At 52.5% G+C, this 16,247-nt stretch overlaps 7 protein-coding genes across 7 annotated transcripts; 5 read left to right on the plus strand and 2 right to left on the minus strand.

Annotated features, from left to right (window-relative positions):
* Window positions 1-1,076: 1,076 nt before the first annotated feature.
* Window positions 1,077-4,687, minus strand: CTAM01_14326 (potassium/sodium efflux P-type ATPase; the record flags this gene model as incomplete). Its single annotated transcript, XM_060530327.1, has 3 exons — window positions 1,077-3,501; window positions 3,558-4,166; window positions 4,284-4,687. The coding sequence occupies 3 exons, from the start codon at window positions 4,685-4,687 to the stop codon at window positions 1,077-1,079; spliced, it is 3,438 nt and encodes a 1,145-aa protein (XP_060375104.1).
* Window positions 4,688-4,830: 143 nt separating this feature from the next.
* On the minus strand, window positions 4,831-5,639 carry CTAM01_14327 (uncharacterized protein; the record flags this gene model as incomplete). Its single annotated transcript, XM_060530328.1, has 3 exons — window positions 4,831-5,066; window positions 5,128-5,522; window positions 5,554-5,639. Coding segments are annotated over 3 exons (717 nt in total), but the record flags the coding sequence as incomplete, so codon positions are not given.
* A 1,121-nt stretch (window positions 5,640-6,760) lies between these two features.
* Window positions 6,761-8,073, plus strand: CTAM01_14328 (uncharacterized protein; the record flags this gene model as incomplete). The annotated part of the gene is made up of 2 exons (XM_060530329.1): window positions 6,761-7,087; window positions 7,429-8,073. 2 exons carry the CDS (start codon window positions 6,761-6,763, stop codon window positions 8,071-8,073), a joined length of 972 nt encoding a protein of 323 aa, XP_060375106.1.
* A 714-nt stretch (window positions 8,074-8,787) lies between these two features.
* Window positions 8,788-9,162, plus strand: CTAM01_14329 (uncharacterized protein; the record flags this gene model as incomplete). Its single annotated transcript, XM_060530330.1, has 2 exons — window positions 8,788-9,036; window positions 9,145-9,162. The coding sequence occupies 2 exons, from the start codon at window positions 8,788-8,790 to the stop codon at window positions 9,160-9,162; spliced, it is 267 nt and encodes an 88-aa protein (XP_060375107.1).
* Window positions 9,163-9,684: 522 nt separating this feature from the next.
* On the plus strand, window positions 9,685-12,183 carry CTAM01_14330 (uncharacterized protein; the record flags this gene model as incomplete). The annotated part of the gene is made up of 7 exons (XM_060530331.1): window positions 9,685-9,745; window positions 9,796-9,977; window positions 10,097-10,189; window positions 10,448-10,540; window positions 10,608-10,798; window positions 10,910-10,926; window positions 11,615-12,183. The coding sequence occupies 7 exons, from the start codon at window positions 9,685-9,687 to the stop codon at window positions 12,181-12,183; spliced, it is 1,206 nt and encodes a 401-aa protein (XP_060375108.1).
* Window positions 12,184-12,923: 740 nt separating this feature from the next.
* On the plus strand, window positions 12,924-13,979 carry CTAM01_14331 (uncharacterized protein; the record flags this gene model as incomplete). Its single annotated transcript, XM_060530332.1, has 1 exon — window positions 12,924-13,979. One exon carries the CDS (start codon window positions 12,924-12,926, stop codon window positions 13,977-13,979), a length of 1,056 nt encoding a protein of 351 aa, XP_060375109.1.
* Window positions 13,980-14,785: 806 nt separating this feature from the next.
* On the plus strand, window positions 14,786-16,007 carry CTAM01_14332 (short-chain dehydrogenase/reductase family Oxidoreductase; the record flags this gene model as incomplete). The annotated part of the gene is made up of 4 exons (XM_060530333.1): window positions 14,786-14,859; window positions 14,941-15,173; window positions 15,236-15,308; window positions 15,368-16,007. 4 exons carry the CDS (start codon window positions 14,786-14,788, stop codon window positions 16,005-16,007), a joined length of 1,020 nt encoding a protein of 339 aa, XP_060375110.1.
* Between the last annotated feature and the right edge of the window lie 240 nt (window positions 16,008-16,247).

A 16,247-nucleotide genomic window follows, 5' to 3' on the forward strand; every position in this document is an offset into this window, starting at 1 on the left:
CAGGTAGGTGTGATAAAAACAACATCGTACTGGGCATATGGAACTTTTATATGAGTCTCACCAATCTCACCTCAAAGGTTCAGGCCCAAGCAAGCCAAGAAGCGCGGACGCGCGCCATAGCGGTCGTATTGCTCTTTGTCAGCCCTAGTCAGGCATAGCTTGCTCCCCGGGCCGAACGACATGCAGTCAACAGCAAGTGCCGGCGATGATTAATCCGAACTAGGCGGACGAACTCGGACCATAGCACAGCTACATGAACCATAGCCACGGAAACATGCGGGCTGACCAAGACGGCGGATCCGCGGATCATCCGCGGCTTAACAAGGCATCCGCAATTCAAGCCCCAAAAGGGTCATCCGTATCCGTGGCGTCGATCCCGTCAATCGGATTCGAGAAAGGCAAATGACGCCAAACGTCCGTGGAAACAATCGGAGATCCCCCATGACTGCCCGGGCCAATTCACCTCGCCGGCCGTCAGCCACCGTTTCCCAGTCGGGCCAACCCCGTGCCCGCTGACCGGTGACTGGTCGGGTCCACCTCCGCGGGTACCGGTGTGATAGTACCTGGGCTCTCGAAGTATGAGCACTTGCCCACCCTTCCGCTGGTGATTTATCCTTTTGTTATCTACGAAATCATACAGCAATTGTATGAAAGCCTTTTTCACAAGGACCAATTGTTTCCCGCATGACACTCCAAGCGGATCTGGGGATGTAAGTTGTTCTACATGATGTGTACATGTGGACTTTAAGCCACCGTCTTCTTCTACTCAGATACGGATCAATGTACACAGGCATTGGACAGAGGAAAATTATTTCAAGATCATTATTAGTCTAGCCTATCAAGATCAAGATGGTCTATCGATCCATCGTGATGCTCATCCATAGTACGATGTAAAAGCCCTCTCAAGGGTGCAAAACAATCATCCTCCACCTGGAACACGACCTGCCTCTTTCCTCCTCTAACTAGGCCGTCAAATCATGGATCTTGCGCTATGGGACAAATCCTCTTCGTGACAGTGGTATCATTAACTCTTTGCGAATCAAATCACAGAAAAACAATAAAATAGGCTGTGCCGTTCAGCACTCACCGCCCGCCATGCGCGCCTTCTCGTCATTGCTGTTGCTCAGGGAAGCATCAGCAGTGTGGGTATCGCCCGAGAGGTTGGTGTTGGTGCGGTGCTGGGAGCGGCTACGGCGGCCAGTCGACTCGCCAGTATCCTTGCGGCCGAAAGAGTGCCAACTCTTGAAAGAACTGAAGGTGATGGTCTTCTTGAAGTCGCGGCCCTCGTCTTCGCCACCCTGGCTGAAGGCACCGCGAACGACCTGGTGGTCGTCGAGAAGGTTGAAGGTGCGCTTGACGAACTTCCAAGCCTCGACGCCAACGACGTACAGGAGAGTGAATCCGACGACAATACCCCACTCCCAGGTGATGCCAATGTGCTTGAAAAGTGTGGTGTTGAGGGTCGGGATGTAGATGACAGGGAACACAGACAGGGCACCGATGATGACGGCCCAGAACAAGAACTTGTTGCCGTAAATGTCCTTGAAGAAGGGGAACTTGCTCTTGCTGTCGGGGTTGAGACGGAACATGGAGCGGCGAAGATTCTTGAACTCCCAGGCAGAGATGAGAATGATCCAGGTGAGCTCGGCAAAGACAGCGGCGCGGGCACGGAAGACGGGTCTACAAGCCTCGGTGAAGGTCTTATTGCACTCGGAACCCAGGTTTCCGCCGTTGGCTCCGTAGACGACAATGATGAAAGTGGCCAGGGTCAAGGCGCCCATGATGATACCATACACAATCATGTCAATGATGATCTGGTTGGTAAAGACACCGCGCTTCTTATTCTGAGGGGGCTTGCGCATAACGTCGGAAGCAGCCTGCTCACGACCCAGACCGAAGGCGGGGAAGGATGAGGTAACCATGTTGATCCAGAGAATCTCAAGAGGAGAAATTGGGAAGACGGACAGATCGGCACCGTCGCGGAAAGCAAGACCGCAGCACAGAAGAATAACCTCGCCAACGTTGGAGCTGAGAAGATGGAGAATGAACTTCTGGATGTTGTCAAACATGCGACGACCCTGGCGAATGGCGGAAACGATGGAGTTGAATTTGTCGTCCGTGAGCACAATCTTGGAGGCCGACTTGGCAACATCAGAACCAGAGCCCATGGCAATGCCGACATCAGCACGAGCCAAGGAAGGAGCATCGTTGACACCATCGCCAGTCATGGCCATGAAGGCGTTGCGGCGACGGAGGGCGTCGATCATTCGAGTCTTGGTATCGGGAGCACAACGGGCAATGACCAGAGGCAGCTCGGGCATGGCATCAATTTCGGCATCAGTCATTTTGTCGAAATCAGTGGCCTTCTGCACAACAGCTTTGGCTACTTCGTCGGGGAGAACACCCAGGTTCTTGGGGATGATGCCGACTTCTTTGGCAATAGCCTTGGCTGTCTCGGGGTGGTCGCCTGTAAGCATGTGGACCTTGATACCGGCTGAAGAACATTCGGCGATGGATGGCTTAGTCTCTCGGCGGGGAGGGTCGTAGATACCAGCGAGACCAAGAAGAGTAAGACCCTGTTCAACTTCGGTACGCAGAGCATCTTCCTTCTCCTGGGCGACGTCAGCCTGCTTGGTGGTGAACTTTCCATTCCAGTCGCGGCAGCCGATGGCGAGAACTCGCTGGCCTTGGGAGGCCAACTCGTTCATCTGGCTGAGAACGTCCTCTTTCAAGGCGTCGGTGAGCTCCTGTCTGTCCTCGCCAAAACCGATGTGGGTGCAGAGATCCAGGATGCGCTCGACGGCACCCTTGGTGAAGACCAAACTGTTCTCGGGGCTCCAGATATCGGCAGTCTCGTCGTTCTCGGGGATGTCGTAGATGACAGACATACGCTTGATGGAGCTGTCAAAGGGGAATTCAGCAAGTTGTTTCCAGCCCAGGCCCTCGAGGGACTTCTTTCCGAGCTTGAAGCGGTGTGAAAAGATTTGAAGAGCAATCTCTGTGGGTTCGCCCGTAGTTTGCCACTTGGCTTCTTCCTCATCGTATCGGACAGTGGCCAGGTTGCAGAGAGCGGAAGACAGGAGGAAAGCCTTGAGGCGCGGGGTCATTTCGGCCTCATTCTCAGCCTCAGGCGCCTTCGCAGGCTGCTTGTTCTGAAGCTTCTCCTCGGGGACATCGAACTTGAGAACAGCGGCAGATCGCTCCTGATCGTAGTCGCGTTTGGGGGCCTCATCGACGACCTTCTCCTGCTCCTTTGACTCCGAGTGGGTGACGCGACCCTTGGTCGGGTCGTTGGGGCTTTGCGAGTCTCGGACAGTGTAGGTATGGGAGAAGGGAAGCCAAGCCTTGCGGACAATCATAGCACCCTGTGTAAGGGTTCCAGTCTTATCGGAGCAGATGTTGGTAACACCACCAAGGGCCTCGAGAGCAGAAAGGTCTCGGACGACGACGTTGGACTTTCGCATGACCGTCACGGCGACAACCATGGTAATTGTGAGGACACTGAGAGGTCACTGTTAGTGGGAACCTTATTTGGCAAAGAAGTACTCAATACTTACGCAACGAGAGATTCCGGGATGATGGCGATACCGAGAGAAACGGCATAGATGATGACTTCGCCAGTGACATCGAACTTGTGAGCAGCGAAGACAATGATGGCCAGGATGATGGCACAACCAAAAAGAAGGTAGGCCAGAGCGGCCAGCTTCTTCTGCAGGGGGGTACCCTCAGTGAGACCCAAGAACTTGCCAACAGCATCGTAGACACGTCTCGAGAGACCAACGACGGGCTGACGCTTGCCGTACTTCTTGTAGTTCATGGAGCGACCGGGCTTGCGAGTCTTCTTTTGGGTAGATGCAGCGATCTTGCCGACCTCGGTCTGCATGCCAGTAGCGACCACAATACCGCGACCACGGCCCTTGCGAACAATTGTTGTGGCGTATGCGATGTTGAGGCGGTCACCGATACCGACTTCGCCCTCTTCCGTGGCTTTCTTCTCAGAGCCAGGGACCATGATGTTGGCTTCGGTGGTCTTATCGACGGGTTGAGCTTCACCGGTAAGAGACTGCTCATCGCAAGACAGGTTCATAGCCTCGAACATGCGCATGTCGGCAGGCACTGTATCACCCATCTTGAGAAGGATGATGTCACCAGGGACGACTTCAGCGCTGTTGCAACGGTTAGCATGTTTGCCAAGGGAAAACAAGCAAGGCGGCTAGAAGCCAAGAGAGCCAAGATGAGAGGAAGCGGGGGGGACCGCGCGTTGACGCATTGTGCATACTTACTTGGGAATAACTTTGGTCTTTCCGTCGCGGAGAACGTTGGCAGAGGGGGCAGAAAGAGTGCGGAGAGCATCCATCTGCTTCTCGGCGCGGTATTCCTGCCAGAAACCAATGGTGACGTTGGCGACAATGACGAAGGCAAGAACGCCGCCCTCGATGTAGTCGTTGATGGCGAAACTCAGAATCATGGCGAAGACGAGAACGAGCACCATGGCATTGAACAACTGCTTGCTAAGAATTGTGTACCATGGCACCGACTCGCCAACTTCGAACTCATTGGGAGGGTACTTGTCCGAAGCCTGCTGGACTTGCTGCGAAGACAATCCCTTGTCGGGGTCAACTCCGAGCGCCTGCGCGGTCTCTTGGACCGTCAGCAAGAAGGGGTGTTTTGGGTAGTCACCAGACATTGTGTCGTGTCTGAGCTGGCGACGTTGATGCGATGTAGGATGTTTCCATTCACGATCGGGGTGGTAGGTGGAGAGAAGCTTGAATCAGCTGTAGAACTTGCCAAATCGAGGCTGGAGATAGGCGGTTGTAGTGATGATGCCTCTCACTCGCGGATGAGGTCAGAGAGGATGGTTGATGGTTGGCTTGGTAACCTTGGAAAAGCTTCTTCTTCCGTTGTGTGGTTGGAAGGAAGGAGAGGGAAAGCTATCTGACCGACAGATCTAGAGTTTGAGATGACAAAGGTTGGAGGGGGGGACAAGGCTACCTTTATAGACTGACAGCCGGGAGACTGGTAGACTTGGAAATGCGCAGGGTTTCGAAAAGTTTGGAAGCTTGTGCCTCGTAACCCACAAGGTTATCAGCGTCAGACTGGGGAAGTGAAAGAAAGAGAAAGAAAAAGCTGGGAAAGATGCCAAGGTCTGGGCATATGATAACACGCCCCCCTTCCCCCTTCGTAGAGGGGCGTTGTCGTGAAGGGAACATTGGCACGAGAGCTTGCAAAAGAAAAAAGGCATTCGGTCATTGTGCCGACTGAAAGTGTGTGATTGGGCGTTGGTGGTTGTACCAAGGCGGTAGACATGGAAGCTTGACTTGGCTGAACTTGGCGGGTGGTGAGCTTCTTGGCTTTTGGAGACCGTTCCAGTTTCCTGAGAAGTTTGGTTTGGAATTGGAAAAGGCAGGAAAAAAATGAGAGACTGAGAGCAAAGACGGTCCGGTTGGGTGGTGGTCCTCGGGTGACGATGACCTTGGCGGAGCTCTTGGCGGAAGGAAGCGGCGTGGACGGAAGTGGGGCACCCAGAGGGAGTGGGGTCCGGTGGTGGGGCATGGATTAAGGTAGGGAAAGAGCAGGGGGCGCTGGAGAAGAAAGGAACTCTGGAGAGAAGGGCCGGAGGGAGGCCCGGGGGTACGCAATGTGAGTATGTATTTACTCTCTTGCCTTGCTCATTGATATATCAAGGCAGGTTGCAGGTTGTTTCTCTATGACATCTTATCGAAAGAATGGAACTTCATCATGAGAGACTGGAGGTATGGTATTTGCTTGCTCATATGGGCCAGTTGTGTCAAGCGGCCAATAGATCGTGAGCTGCAGTAGGTAGCAGGAGGACGGTGTTCTGCCATTGGAGCCTCCATGCAAAACAACAGAAACATGACTATAAAACGAACGGACCATTGCAGCTGCAAACGGATAGAAAGTTTGTAGCGTGCACACATATTTAAAAATTGAGTGTGACTCTGCAGCTTTTCTCGCTGCGAAGGCAATGGAATGGAACGAGCCCATTTCATGTCAGTGACGCCATTGGTCGCCTCTCGGCGGATAAAGTTATTTGATGCGATAAACCAATGGACAGTCTCAACTGCGCCATGGGGGCATGCATCACGTGCTACTGGACATGCTCGAGCCAGACGCACAGACATTTTCACATTTTATATGGGTCTTTTGCACGAGCATGTTGTGTGATTGGCCTGTCATCTCTTGGCCACTGGATTCCTTCTCTCTTGGCTTTTGCCTCCAGCTGGTCCAGATACCACAGCACCTGGTTACAGCGGGTGGAGGTATCTTGCCAGCCAAGATGCACAGCCTTGGTACTTACGCACCTCAGCGGACTCGCCGCGACTATCCGCCGTAAGTTGGTTGCAAGGGGGCGAATCATGGCGCCTTGGCTGCCCTGAGAGCCTGAGAGCCGCCGGGACTGGACGCCTATACGCTGCTGTGTCATGTTTTTGTTTGGCCGTTTGCGTTGCACCTTCCCGGCCACGCATAGGTACTTGCCTGGATACGAATGGGGAGGTACACCCAAATGGAACAACTCCCGGCTTCACCTCAACAAAAAAAGACCCCGAAACAACGTGATCCTTTCAACAACGCCGCCTCTCCAGATGCCGAACTCCTACTTGCACCCCGGAATGACATGCCAAACCCAGTCATCGTATATCTCCGAGTGCTAAGGCTGAGAGAGGCTCTGCTCTGACTCTTCGCAAGCTTTGATATCACGTGTACCCTCCCTACGCGTCAGCTGATCAGTCTTCTTCGTATGGAAGATGCTTGCAACCCAACACGTCGTCGAATCCATCACCGAACCCGAAGAAAGCCGGAGCCCGACGCTGACTTCGCCTTCCGCCGGGCGGAGCGAGATGGCGACACCGGATGGCACGCCACTTTCAATCACTTTTCGCCCAACTCCGTCCGCTGCCAAGATTTCGACCTTTACCACACCAGTTCGTCCGCGCCATCGGTCGTACACTATCTTTCACACCATCTAACACCAGCTTGCGTATCAAAAGGTCTGGCTAGGCAGACTTGGACGGAAGGACCTTCAAGGTGGACCGGGGTTCGATGGCGAGCCGCCGGCGCGGGCGATGTAGGAAACCTCTCCAGCCTCCGGACAACGATTGCCGGCGAACGTCGCCGTGCCCCCCCGGGCATGGGCTTACGAAAAAAGCAAGTCTATTCCGACTGCAAGCGAGGAATGCAATAGCCATCCTGCCATTTCTGCAACCGCTATCCGTACAACCATTCACTCACGCTGGAATGTGGGTTTCTGGCAGTCGTGCCCAGCCTACATACCATCAATACCGAATCCTCTAGAAGTAGACCCATCCTGATCAACTGGCAAGGCGACAAGTATTCTACCTACGGCCTCCTGTCCATGCTTCGCGCGTATCATATACCTACCATGGCATGACTACAGTCAGGACCTAGCTACCCACCATTGTGACTCCGTTTGCGCCGGCTCTACTTGGCGGCCCTTGGCGGTTCTTGTCCTACGACTCAACGACGTTGGATCAGCTCCGACGTGGGATGACCGAAGCTGGGCCCAGGCATTCTAGACCCCAGAAAATCCCCATTGACCCCATAATCCCACATCGCCGTCAATTGACCACTCACGGCCCCGAAGCCTGCAGCCCGCAACCCGAGGACACAGGATCGCAGCTCGCACTACCAAACCACCCATCACACACAGACCAGAACGAGGGGACGAGAGACATTACATCGCACACATGGAGGGGTTGCGTCGACGATCCAAGCGCAATGCTGATCCCTTCTGTCGGTTTTCCTCATCTGTGCTGTCTGTCGCCCATCACCCCGCGCTCGGCGCCCGTATATGCGCACGAGGCATCCGAGATCGAATTATCGCCCCCGGCGGCTAGTGTACTCCCCCTTCCTCATCCGAACTGCTTCAAACCGACGTCCTCGCCAACGCCGAGCTCAAGTTTCCAATTCTTGTCATTCTTGTTCACCAAGTGCAACATTGTGTGGTCTGACAAGGTCACAATCTTCTCGGTGGAGTTGCCAAGCGCTTGGCTTCTCGCGACCGCGCAAGATGGTGTGGACCGGGCCAAGTGACGTAGGAGGTTCAACCCAGAGCGCCCTTCCGCCCCCCCCCCCCCCCTTTGAGCCCCTCGGTTCTCTCGTTCCACGCTCGCTCAGGCCAGAACACCACTAGTTCTTCCTCGCATGCTCTTGGCAACGAAACTATTTCGCCAAGCCGTCGCCGTGGTCCCTGGTGTTGTCGAAACCACAGATCGGGTTCGTGTATAGCTTCGTAAAGAATCCAAATCATGCTCACTGACACTCTCCATGCCGTCACCTTGCGCCACCGGCCATCGCCCCGAACCAACCCCTCGGAACGGCCTATGTTAGACTCTAATTGTCGGTTTTCCCCTACGGCGCTATTAGCGTAAGTCACTTTTCTCTTGGAGAAAACAACACGTTGCTCGCACGTTTGTAGCAACATAGCTGGGGTGAGACACCTAGCCGGTGGGTGGCAGCATGCTCGCCCATCACAAACACACTTTGAGGGTGGTCACTACAGCAGCAACTAGCTTGCGATGATAGTCGGTACTGCAGTCACGACCTAAGCCTCTAGCTATCCGTTTTGCCCGTCTTACCCTTTCCTCGTTCCCGGAATGGTCCACGCGAAGCTTGACCTTTGCTTATCCTCCCACCTCCCATGAGCTTGTATTACGGCACTATGCATGTACTCACGTCTTGGATGATGGAATTAACCCCATTCCCAAGCGTCTGTCTGCCGGTCCTGCGGGGTTGGAGGCATGCAGAATGTATACCTTGCCTTTGACGCTTGGCCGCAGCGCCGTCATCATACATAAAGCAGCAGAGACGAGTACCCACCGAGTCGCAACTCGATCAGAAGATGAAGGATCTCTCAAAGGACCAGACCGGAGCTGCTTTGAGGGGTCCTTTGCTGCGCCGACGCCCTCCTCTCCACCTGTGACTTTATCCAAGGCTTGGTGCTCTTGGGATATTCTTGGCCTTGGCGAAGCTGACCAACGGCCAGATCAAAAGGTTGTAAAACGGCTTTGCCAAGATTAGGCGATCAGCTGAAATCCAGCAAGAGGGAAAACAGATTGAGCTATAGATCTACATGCTTGGTTCCATTGCGTTGCCACACCTTATCTGTCAACAAGTATTTGATGTAGGTCTTGTTGTATTGCAAGATTGCCGATGGGGTATGAAGCTTGTGAGCCATTGGCTTTGGTTCAACCGTCCAAGCCAAGAATCAGCCCAGGTTATTGATTGAGTAACAGTATCCGAGACTATTGGCCGGTTGGTGTTATACTTGTCAACTGAGACAACTCGTCTCTATTGGCCATCGATCATTATTGAAACTCCTGGTTCGACGAATGCCGAGACATCTGATAGCCTGCCCATAAAAGCACCGCGATTGAGCTTCGCTGCTCCTTCTGGGTGCGTTGCTCAAAGTGAACAGTTGCCAGAATACAATCCATGCTCAACATCGTACTTGTGATTATGGTTCACAATGTATTACGCCACGAAGAGAGGTCGGTTAGAACGGTAAGGGTTCCACAAACCTGCGATCTATATAAGATGTATAGATATTCCATAGAATGTTCGCTGCCAACTACCAATACATGAATGCCTTGTCTCGCAGAAACGTAGCAAGATATTGACAGGCTGCCAAGTTGAACAGTACCAATGATCATCCCGAAATCCATAACAACGTGGCTCTTCATCGCCATCGCCAGCACATGGATCTGTAAGCCCAGCGCCTGATCCTGACTCAACCAGACCTAACGCACTTACTAGCCGCTCAAGAGCTCTTTCAAGACGCCGTATCCACCAACGAGTTGCCTGCCCTCTGCTCGGTACTCTGTCTGCCCCTCAAACTCGTCTTCCCGAACTGTGATACGCTCTGCCAGACATGCGAGAAGCCCAAGATGTTTTGCAAGACTCGGAAGACGGCTGAGTGTGTCGATACGTCCACTGACGTCAATAATTGTGGGAAGTGTGGGAACAAGGTAGGTGTTATTGTCTACATAACTTGCATACATCCTTTTACCTTGTAGCCAGATATGCGGTATTTGGACTGACATGTTGAACACTAAAGTGCGGCGAAAAGGAAAGCTGCTGTACTTCGAAGTGCGTCCCCGAGAACAACTTTCAGGCCGATGTCAACAATTGTGGCAAATGCGGCGTCAGGGTACGTGGATATCTCACAACCTTATATCGTCTCCTCTGAAATCGACGTTCCCGACTATTCACTCACCTTTTTGTTTTAGTGTGACGAAGGTCAAGCTTGTTGCGATTCCAAGTGTATGAGCACGACGCAGTTGCAGAGTGATGGCAAAAATTGCGGAAAGTGCGGTACCAAGGCAAGTCACCCTTGACATAAAGCCCAGCCCATCTTGTAGATGCAAGTATCACGGTTTGGTATCGAAGGCTAATTGGACTTTACTAGTGCGGCAAGGGCACGACGTGCTGCAACTCCGAGTGCCTACCCAACGACACATTCCAGAGCGATCCCGTGAACTGCAGCAAATGCGGAAACAAGGTGAGGCTCTTCCCCAACACGGTCCATTACCCATAGGACAAGACGGTTCGACTGACTACGACAATAGTGCCCTGAAACCTTCAACTGCCACTCAGGCCACTGCCTCGAAGCACACACCTGCAAAGCAGGCGTTTCCCTTCTCGAAAGCTGTCAAGACCCCATCGTCAGCGGATCAAGCTGCGGTGCTGGCGAAGACGAATTGTGCGACTGCATGGAGTCTGTTGAAGGCGATCCGTTTTGCGGCGCGTTCGATGGGCAGTATTGTCAGGATATGTGCAATTCTGATAATGATTGCCAAAATAGCAAGGGGAAGAAGTGTGCGAGAAGGGACAAGACTTGTTGTTCGGCGGTGACTACTGATGATAAAAGTCACAAGACCTTTAAGGGTGTGTGTTTCGAGGCTTGTGCAGGGAAATGAGGTCCAGCGCCGTTAGTGGCTTGGTTTTCCACGTCTCTAACAGTCCGTACTCTACTCTACTTTGGAATTCTGCAACACAGCAGTCACGGGAAGTTTGTTAACATGGATATGTTATGAGTTCAACAAAATTCACGCAAGTCTGTGGAGGAGCCTGGCATCAATGGTACTAGAAGTCAATCATCGCCACATTCGTCAATATGATAGCTGCTGGTAACTCTTTACCACCTTGCTGCCTATTTTACTGCACGTAAATGCTGTATATAGTCGATAAAATAGACACCTTGATATCTTTCGAAGAATGTTTATCAAATAATCCAAGCTTTGAATCAAACTACTGTCAGGTATTGTCCTCTACTCATGGTATCTCCGAAACGCAAAGCCTTCGACTCCGTGATGTCCAGCGTGCCCACTCCCTGAAACCTTCAACCTTACCACTCCGCTTCCACGAACTTCCTTTCGATGTTGGCTTCCGGAGATAGCCTCAGCGTAAATATGACATTGGAGCTTTCTTCCCACCCATGCTTCATCTCATTCTCATCTCCCTCATACCACACTGGTCTTGGCTTTCACCCATTTCACCACATTGGACAAGGTACATATACTCCTTTCCATCCTGTCAGGGGTATAACTAACGTATCAAGAGAATCTACTCACAGCCATCCATTCATTCACATACACAGCTACGTACACCCACGCAACCGCAAGCATGAAGCTGTCAACTACCCTCGCTATTCTTCTCGCCCCCATGGCAGTCTTCGCCAAACCCCCCAAACGTACCAGCGCACGCCACGTCAGAATCGACAGACTCCCCACTTGCATCCAATACTGCATTGGAGAAACACAATGGCGCATCAAAGGCGCCACGCTCCCAAAGCTCGCCGGCGAATGGTGCGCGAAAACCGCCGCACACACGCCGGACTGGATCAGCTTCGGCAAAGCTTTGGACGAGTGCAAGAAGCACCAGTGCGATAACAGCATCCAGTGGATCGACCTCGCCGTCTGGCACTGGGACATGTGCGAGTGGAGCGATGTCAAGGAGGAGGGCATGAACCTTCTCAATGGCTATCGCAAGGCGTACTGGTTGCCTAATGATCGTCAACCTATTCGACCTCCTCATTCGAGAAACTGGATCTCGGATGAGACGTTTGAGGCTCCCGATGAGTGGAATGAGAATAATGGAATTGGAGATGACATTCCGGAAGATCAACCTCCGCTCCACGGCTGATAGACCCTCTTCGACGAACCGCTTCTGAACGAGATTGGTGGCATCTGAGAGGATGGATATCAAAGTCTAGATATGGTCGTCCGGATGGATGCGCGTCAGTCGGCACCGGTCAAGATGTTGGCGACTACACGAGGCTTTTCCACCAGCCATTAATCCCATGTTCGATGCGGTCCCCGCGAAAGGTACCTATGCTAAATCAGCCACCATCAACTTGCACTAACCCTGTCGCAAGTAACGTTTCGATGACTACTCCGTTATTGATAGGTAGATATCAATGAATGTATCATGTATTGAAACATTATTGAGAGATTGCTGCTTCTCTCAGTCGCTCTCTGGGCTTAGAATTCTATTTGCAGAAACCTCTCCGTGTCACAAGGTCATACCTGTGTAGGTTGTAAACATAGACATCGTAGCTCCATAGCTCAGATTCAAGTCCGTAGCATTTGACAAAGTCCGACAGGTTTTGCGGACTTTCAACTGAAGTCCCTCTCAGTGAAGCCAAAATGTGGCTGTGGCAGTCACAGCTGAACGCAATTGTGACACTGCATGTAGCATGACTGCCGAGAGGCGGACTTGGCGGACTTTGAGCAATCCTGTTGCTGAAACTAAGTATCTTCACCTGCACCTTTGAAGATTAGATAAATAACACTTGCGCGAGAGTTTTTAGTACGTTGAATGTTTTACCAAACAATCATTTCGCGTTTCCATTGATATTTTGCGCCTTACACTCACTTTTAACCATGACAGGTGCTGCTCTTTTCGTCGGAAGTGATGGACAAGTCGTTACTCGACATGACCTCCCTCCAGTCACAGCACGAGACGACGAGATTCTCATTGATGTCGTCTACTCGGGAGTCAACCCTGCGGATCTCAAGATAGTACACTTCACCAACTTCCGCAACTCTGTCTCGGGAACCGACTTCTGCGGCAAGGTCCTAGACTGCCCCGCGCTCGTCGACTCTGGGTTCAAAGTCGGCGACATCGTGGCCGGTCAGAGTGTTGCCCATGGAGAATACTCCAAAGAGTACGGCGCTCATAAGCCGCGCATCTCCACGCCGAAACTTGGCCTTTTCAGAGTCCCTGAGAACATGCCCCGCCCCGACGCTGCAGCCATAACCACCGTCAGCCACACCGCCAGCGACGCATTGTACAACAACTTCAAACTTCCTCTCCCAGGATCCAGTACTGATGTTGTTGAGGGCACGCTGGTTGTATGGGGTGGAGGAACGGCCGTCGGCCTGTCCGCCATCCAGCTGGCCCGAGCTAGCGGGGTTACCAACATCATCACTACGGCATCTCTCCCCCGTCATGATCTTCTCCGAGGACTCGGTGCAACCGAATGCTTCGACTACAAGGATGTCGATGTCTCAGACAAGGTCAGACAAGCGGTCATCAAAACAGGCCACTCTCGGGTATGGGGATTCGAGACCGCGGGGTCGCTCGAATCAAGTCAGCTGCTGCTCGGTGCGCTTACCAACATCAATGCCGATACTCAATTTTCTTGGGTCAATGCAACGGGTGCGCAGCGTCCGCCAAGCGAATCAGTCCTCGGATCCCGAGACTACGATATTGTCTTCGAGGTTGCCGGTGGTCGCCATGTCATCCCCGCAGAACCTGGAAAGGCCTCCAACATGTGGGCTGCTCTCGACTGGGTAGTCAAGAGTTACGGAAAGGGATTCGAGCTTCCTGTCGTGCGTGTGTTCGAGGGTACGGGAGAAAAGGCGCTGGAAGAGATGGAGACAGTGTCCAAGCAAGGAACTTTTGGGAAGCTCGTGCTGAAGCATCCCCTTCAGTGATGCTAAGGCTAGGGCTGGTGTTTTCATGCAAATAGTCCGGGGCGGCTGCCAAACCCTTCTCTCTCTTTCGAAGAACAAGTCAGGAAAGTGATGGAAGTGAACATCCCAGAGGTGAAGGAAATCCTGGGAGGGAAGAATGGGATGTCAGAAGCAGGAAACGATGCGTACTGATTTCACAATCTGGTAGTCATCAGATTTTAGAAGAGGCGGTTCATAAGGTGCTGGCTTATACGGTATACAGGGACAGCGGACTTTGAAGTAATTTTAGTGCTTGAATCTTCAGGTTCCCTTCCCGGTCGGCGGACGGCCAGGGTCCCCACTTTCCTCCACTATCCATCCGCCGTTCCTCCGCTAGTGCTCCGGAGCAATTCCGCCGCATTGTGTACTGTGCTTGATGTGATACACAGTCGGCATTCTGACAGTCTACCGATATAGCTTCAGCCTCCATGCTTGACATCATGCTTTCTACATGTCTCCGAAGCATTTCGCGTGTGCGTCTCAAGAATTTACAAAGTTCCAATAGTACCGAGCGGAGGAACTATCATCGCGCGCGCTTACTTCAAGCCCGATACTTCCGGACTTCGGACTCTATCTTCAGCTTTAAAGCTTAAAGGCACTTATTCAATTCTATGCAACTGTTTCAGCGCATCAAGTATAAATGACGATGGACCGATGCCAAATTCATCACCAGACCCCCATCGCATCACAAACCTTTCAGCCTCAAGACAGCCCTCCCCTGCAACTCTCCAGAACTTTTGGAAACTGAGTCTTCCCTCAAGTGGCATCCTCAACACAATCTTTTCAGAATGGCTAATCAGTGGATACCTCTAAAGGATATGCCTAATTTGAAAGGAAAGATCGCCGTCGTGACGGGCGGCAAGTACGCAACTATCTCCAAATCACCCAAGTGTTGTAAAATCCTCGTCCCTCAGGCGGGTATCTGACAGGACACGGTCAACAGCAGCGATATTGGTCGCGAAATAGCAAGACTTCTCGCACAGAAGAGCGCAAAGGTCTACTTCACCACACGCTCCGATACAACAGCAATCAAAACACGCAATCGAATCTTGGAGGGTCACCCTGAAATCGATCCCGAAAACCTGCAGTGGATGACGATGGATGTCACCGATATGCGAAGTGTAACCTCGACAGTGGACAAGCTCAAGGCGAAGGAGCACAAAGTCGACATTCTAGGTACGTCTCATCACTGATCCTTTTTCTCCTTCTTGCCTGGTTCTCACATGCAGATCGTCCAGTCCACAATGCGGCCGCAGGAACAACGTCTACGGAATTGGTTGGACCTGGATGGGAGGTACATATGGCTACCAAGTATGTCAACCAGTCTCGATTAGTTGGAAAAGTTGAGCCTAAGGTACTAAACATTGTAGTTTCATCGGCCCCTTTCTCCTCACCAACCGCATGCTCCCGCTGCTGAAGAACGCCCTCGAGGATAAAGACGCCGACGTCCGAGTGGTCACGATGAGCTCAAGTGCTCAAGTCGCATTGGTACCGGGCAAATTTCCATTCAACTTCAACTCTCCCGACTGCTTCTGTAATCCAGTCCCCTCGCCTCCCTGGCAGTGGCGCTATGTCGGTCGCTTCATATTCGGCTTCGACACGATCCGCTACGGCGTATCCAAAGCTGCCAATGCCATACTCGCCCAGGAACTGCAGAAGCGGATGGATGAGCAGAAACTGCCGATTTTATCCATGGCAGTACACCCCGGCGAAGTCGCCACTGAGGGCGTGTTCTCGATCAATCCTAGTCTGATCAAGACGATTGCGCGTTGGACATTCATCTCCCCAGAGCAAGGCGCTGCGACGCCCGTCTTTGCAGCTGTCTCGAAGGAGATTCGCCAGGATGCCTTCAAATACAAGGGCAAGTTCGTGTTCCCTGGTGGGAAGATTGGAGACCCGAACCCAGTCGCTTCGAACGAGGAGCAAGTCACTGGGTTATGGCGCAACGCCAATGAGGAAGTGAATGCGCAGCTTTGCGCTCAAGGACTCCCTGGTCTTCAACCATGGTAAGTCAACATACCCACTTCCTGGCACCCCCCTGTTTCTGGCACCACAAAAACGATGGGATCACAACCCAACCTCCTCATTACTATTAACTATTGATCCTCAACCACACCCACTACAATACAGCTGCCAGCCTCACTAGGGCATTCAGAGTCGCTGGATTCAGCCGTGATAACCTCCTTTTCACCCGCTTCGATTTGAGCCCGATGGATATCCCTGATGTTCGCGAACTTCGTATTGGGATCG

The sequence above is a fragment of the Colletotrichum tamarilloi genome, assembly GCF_030869305.1.
Source record: "Colletotrichum tamarilloi strain Tom-12 chromosome Unknown Scaffold_119.1, whole genome shotgun sequence".
Classification (NCBI taxonomy): domain Eukaryota; kingdom Fungi; phylum Ascomycota; class Sordariomycetes; order Glomerellales; family Glomerellaceae; genus Colletotrichum; species Colletotrichum tamarilloi.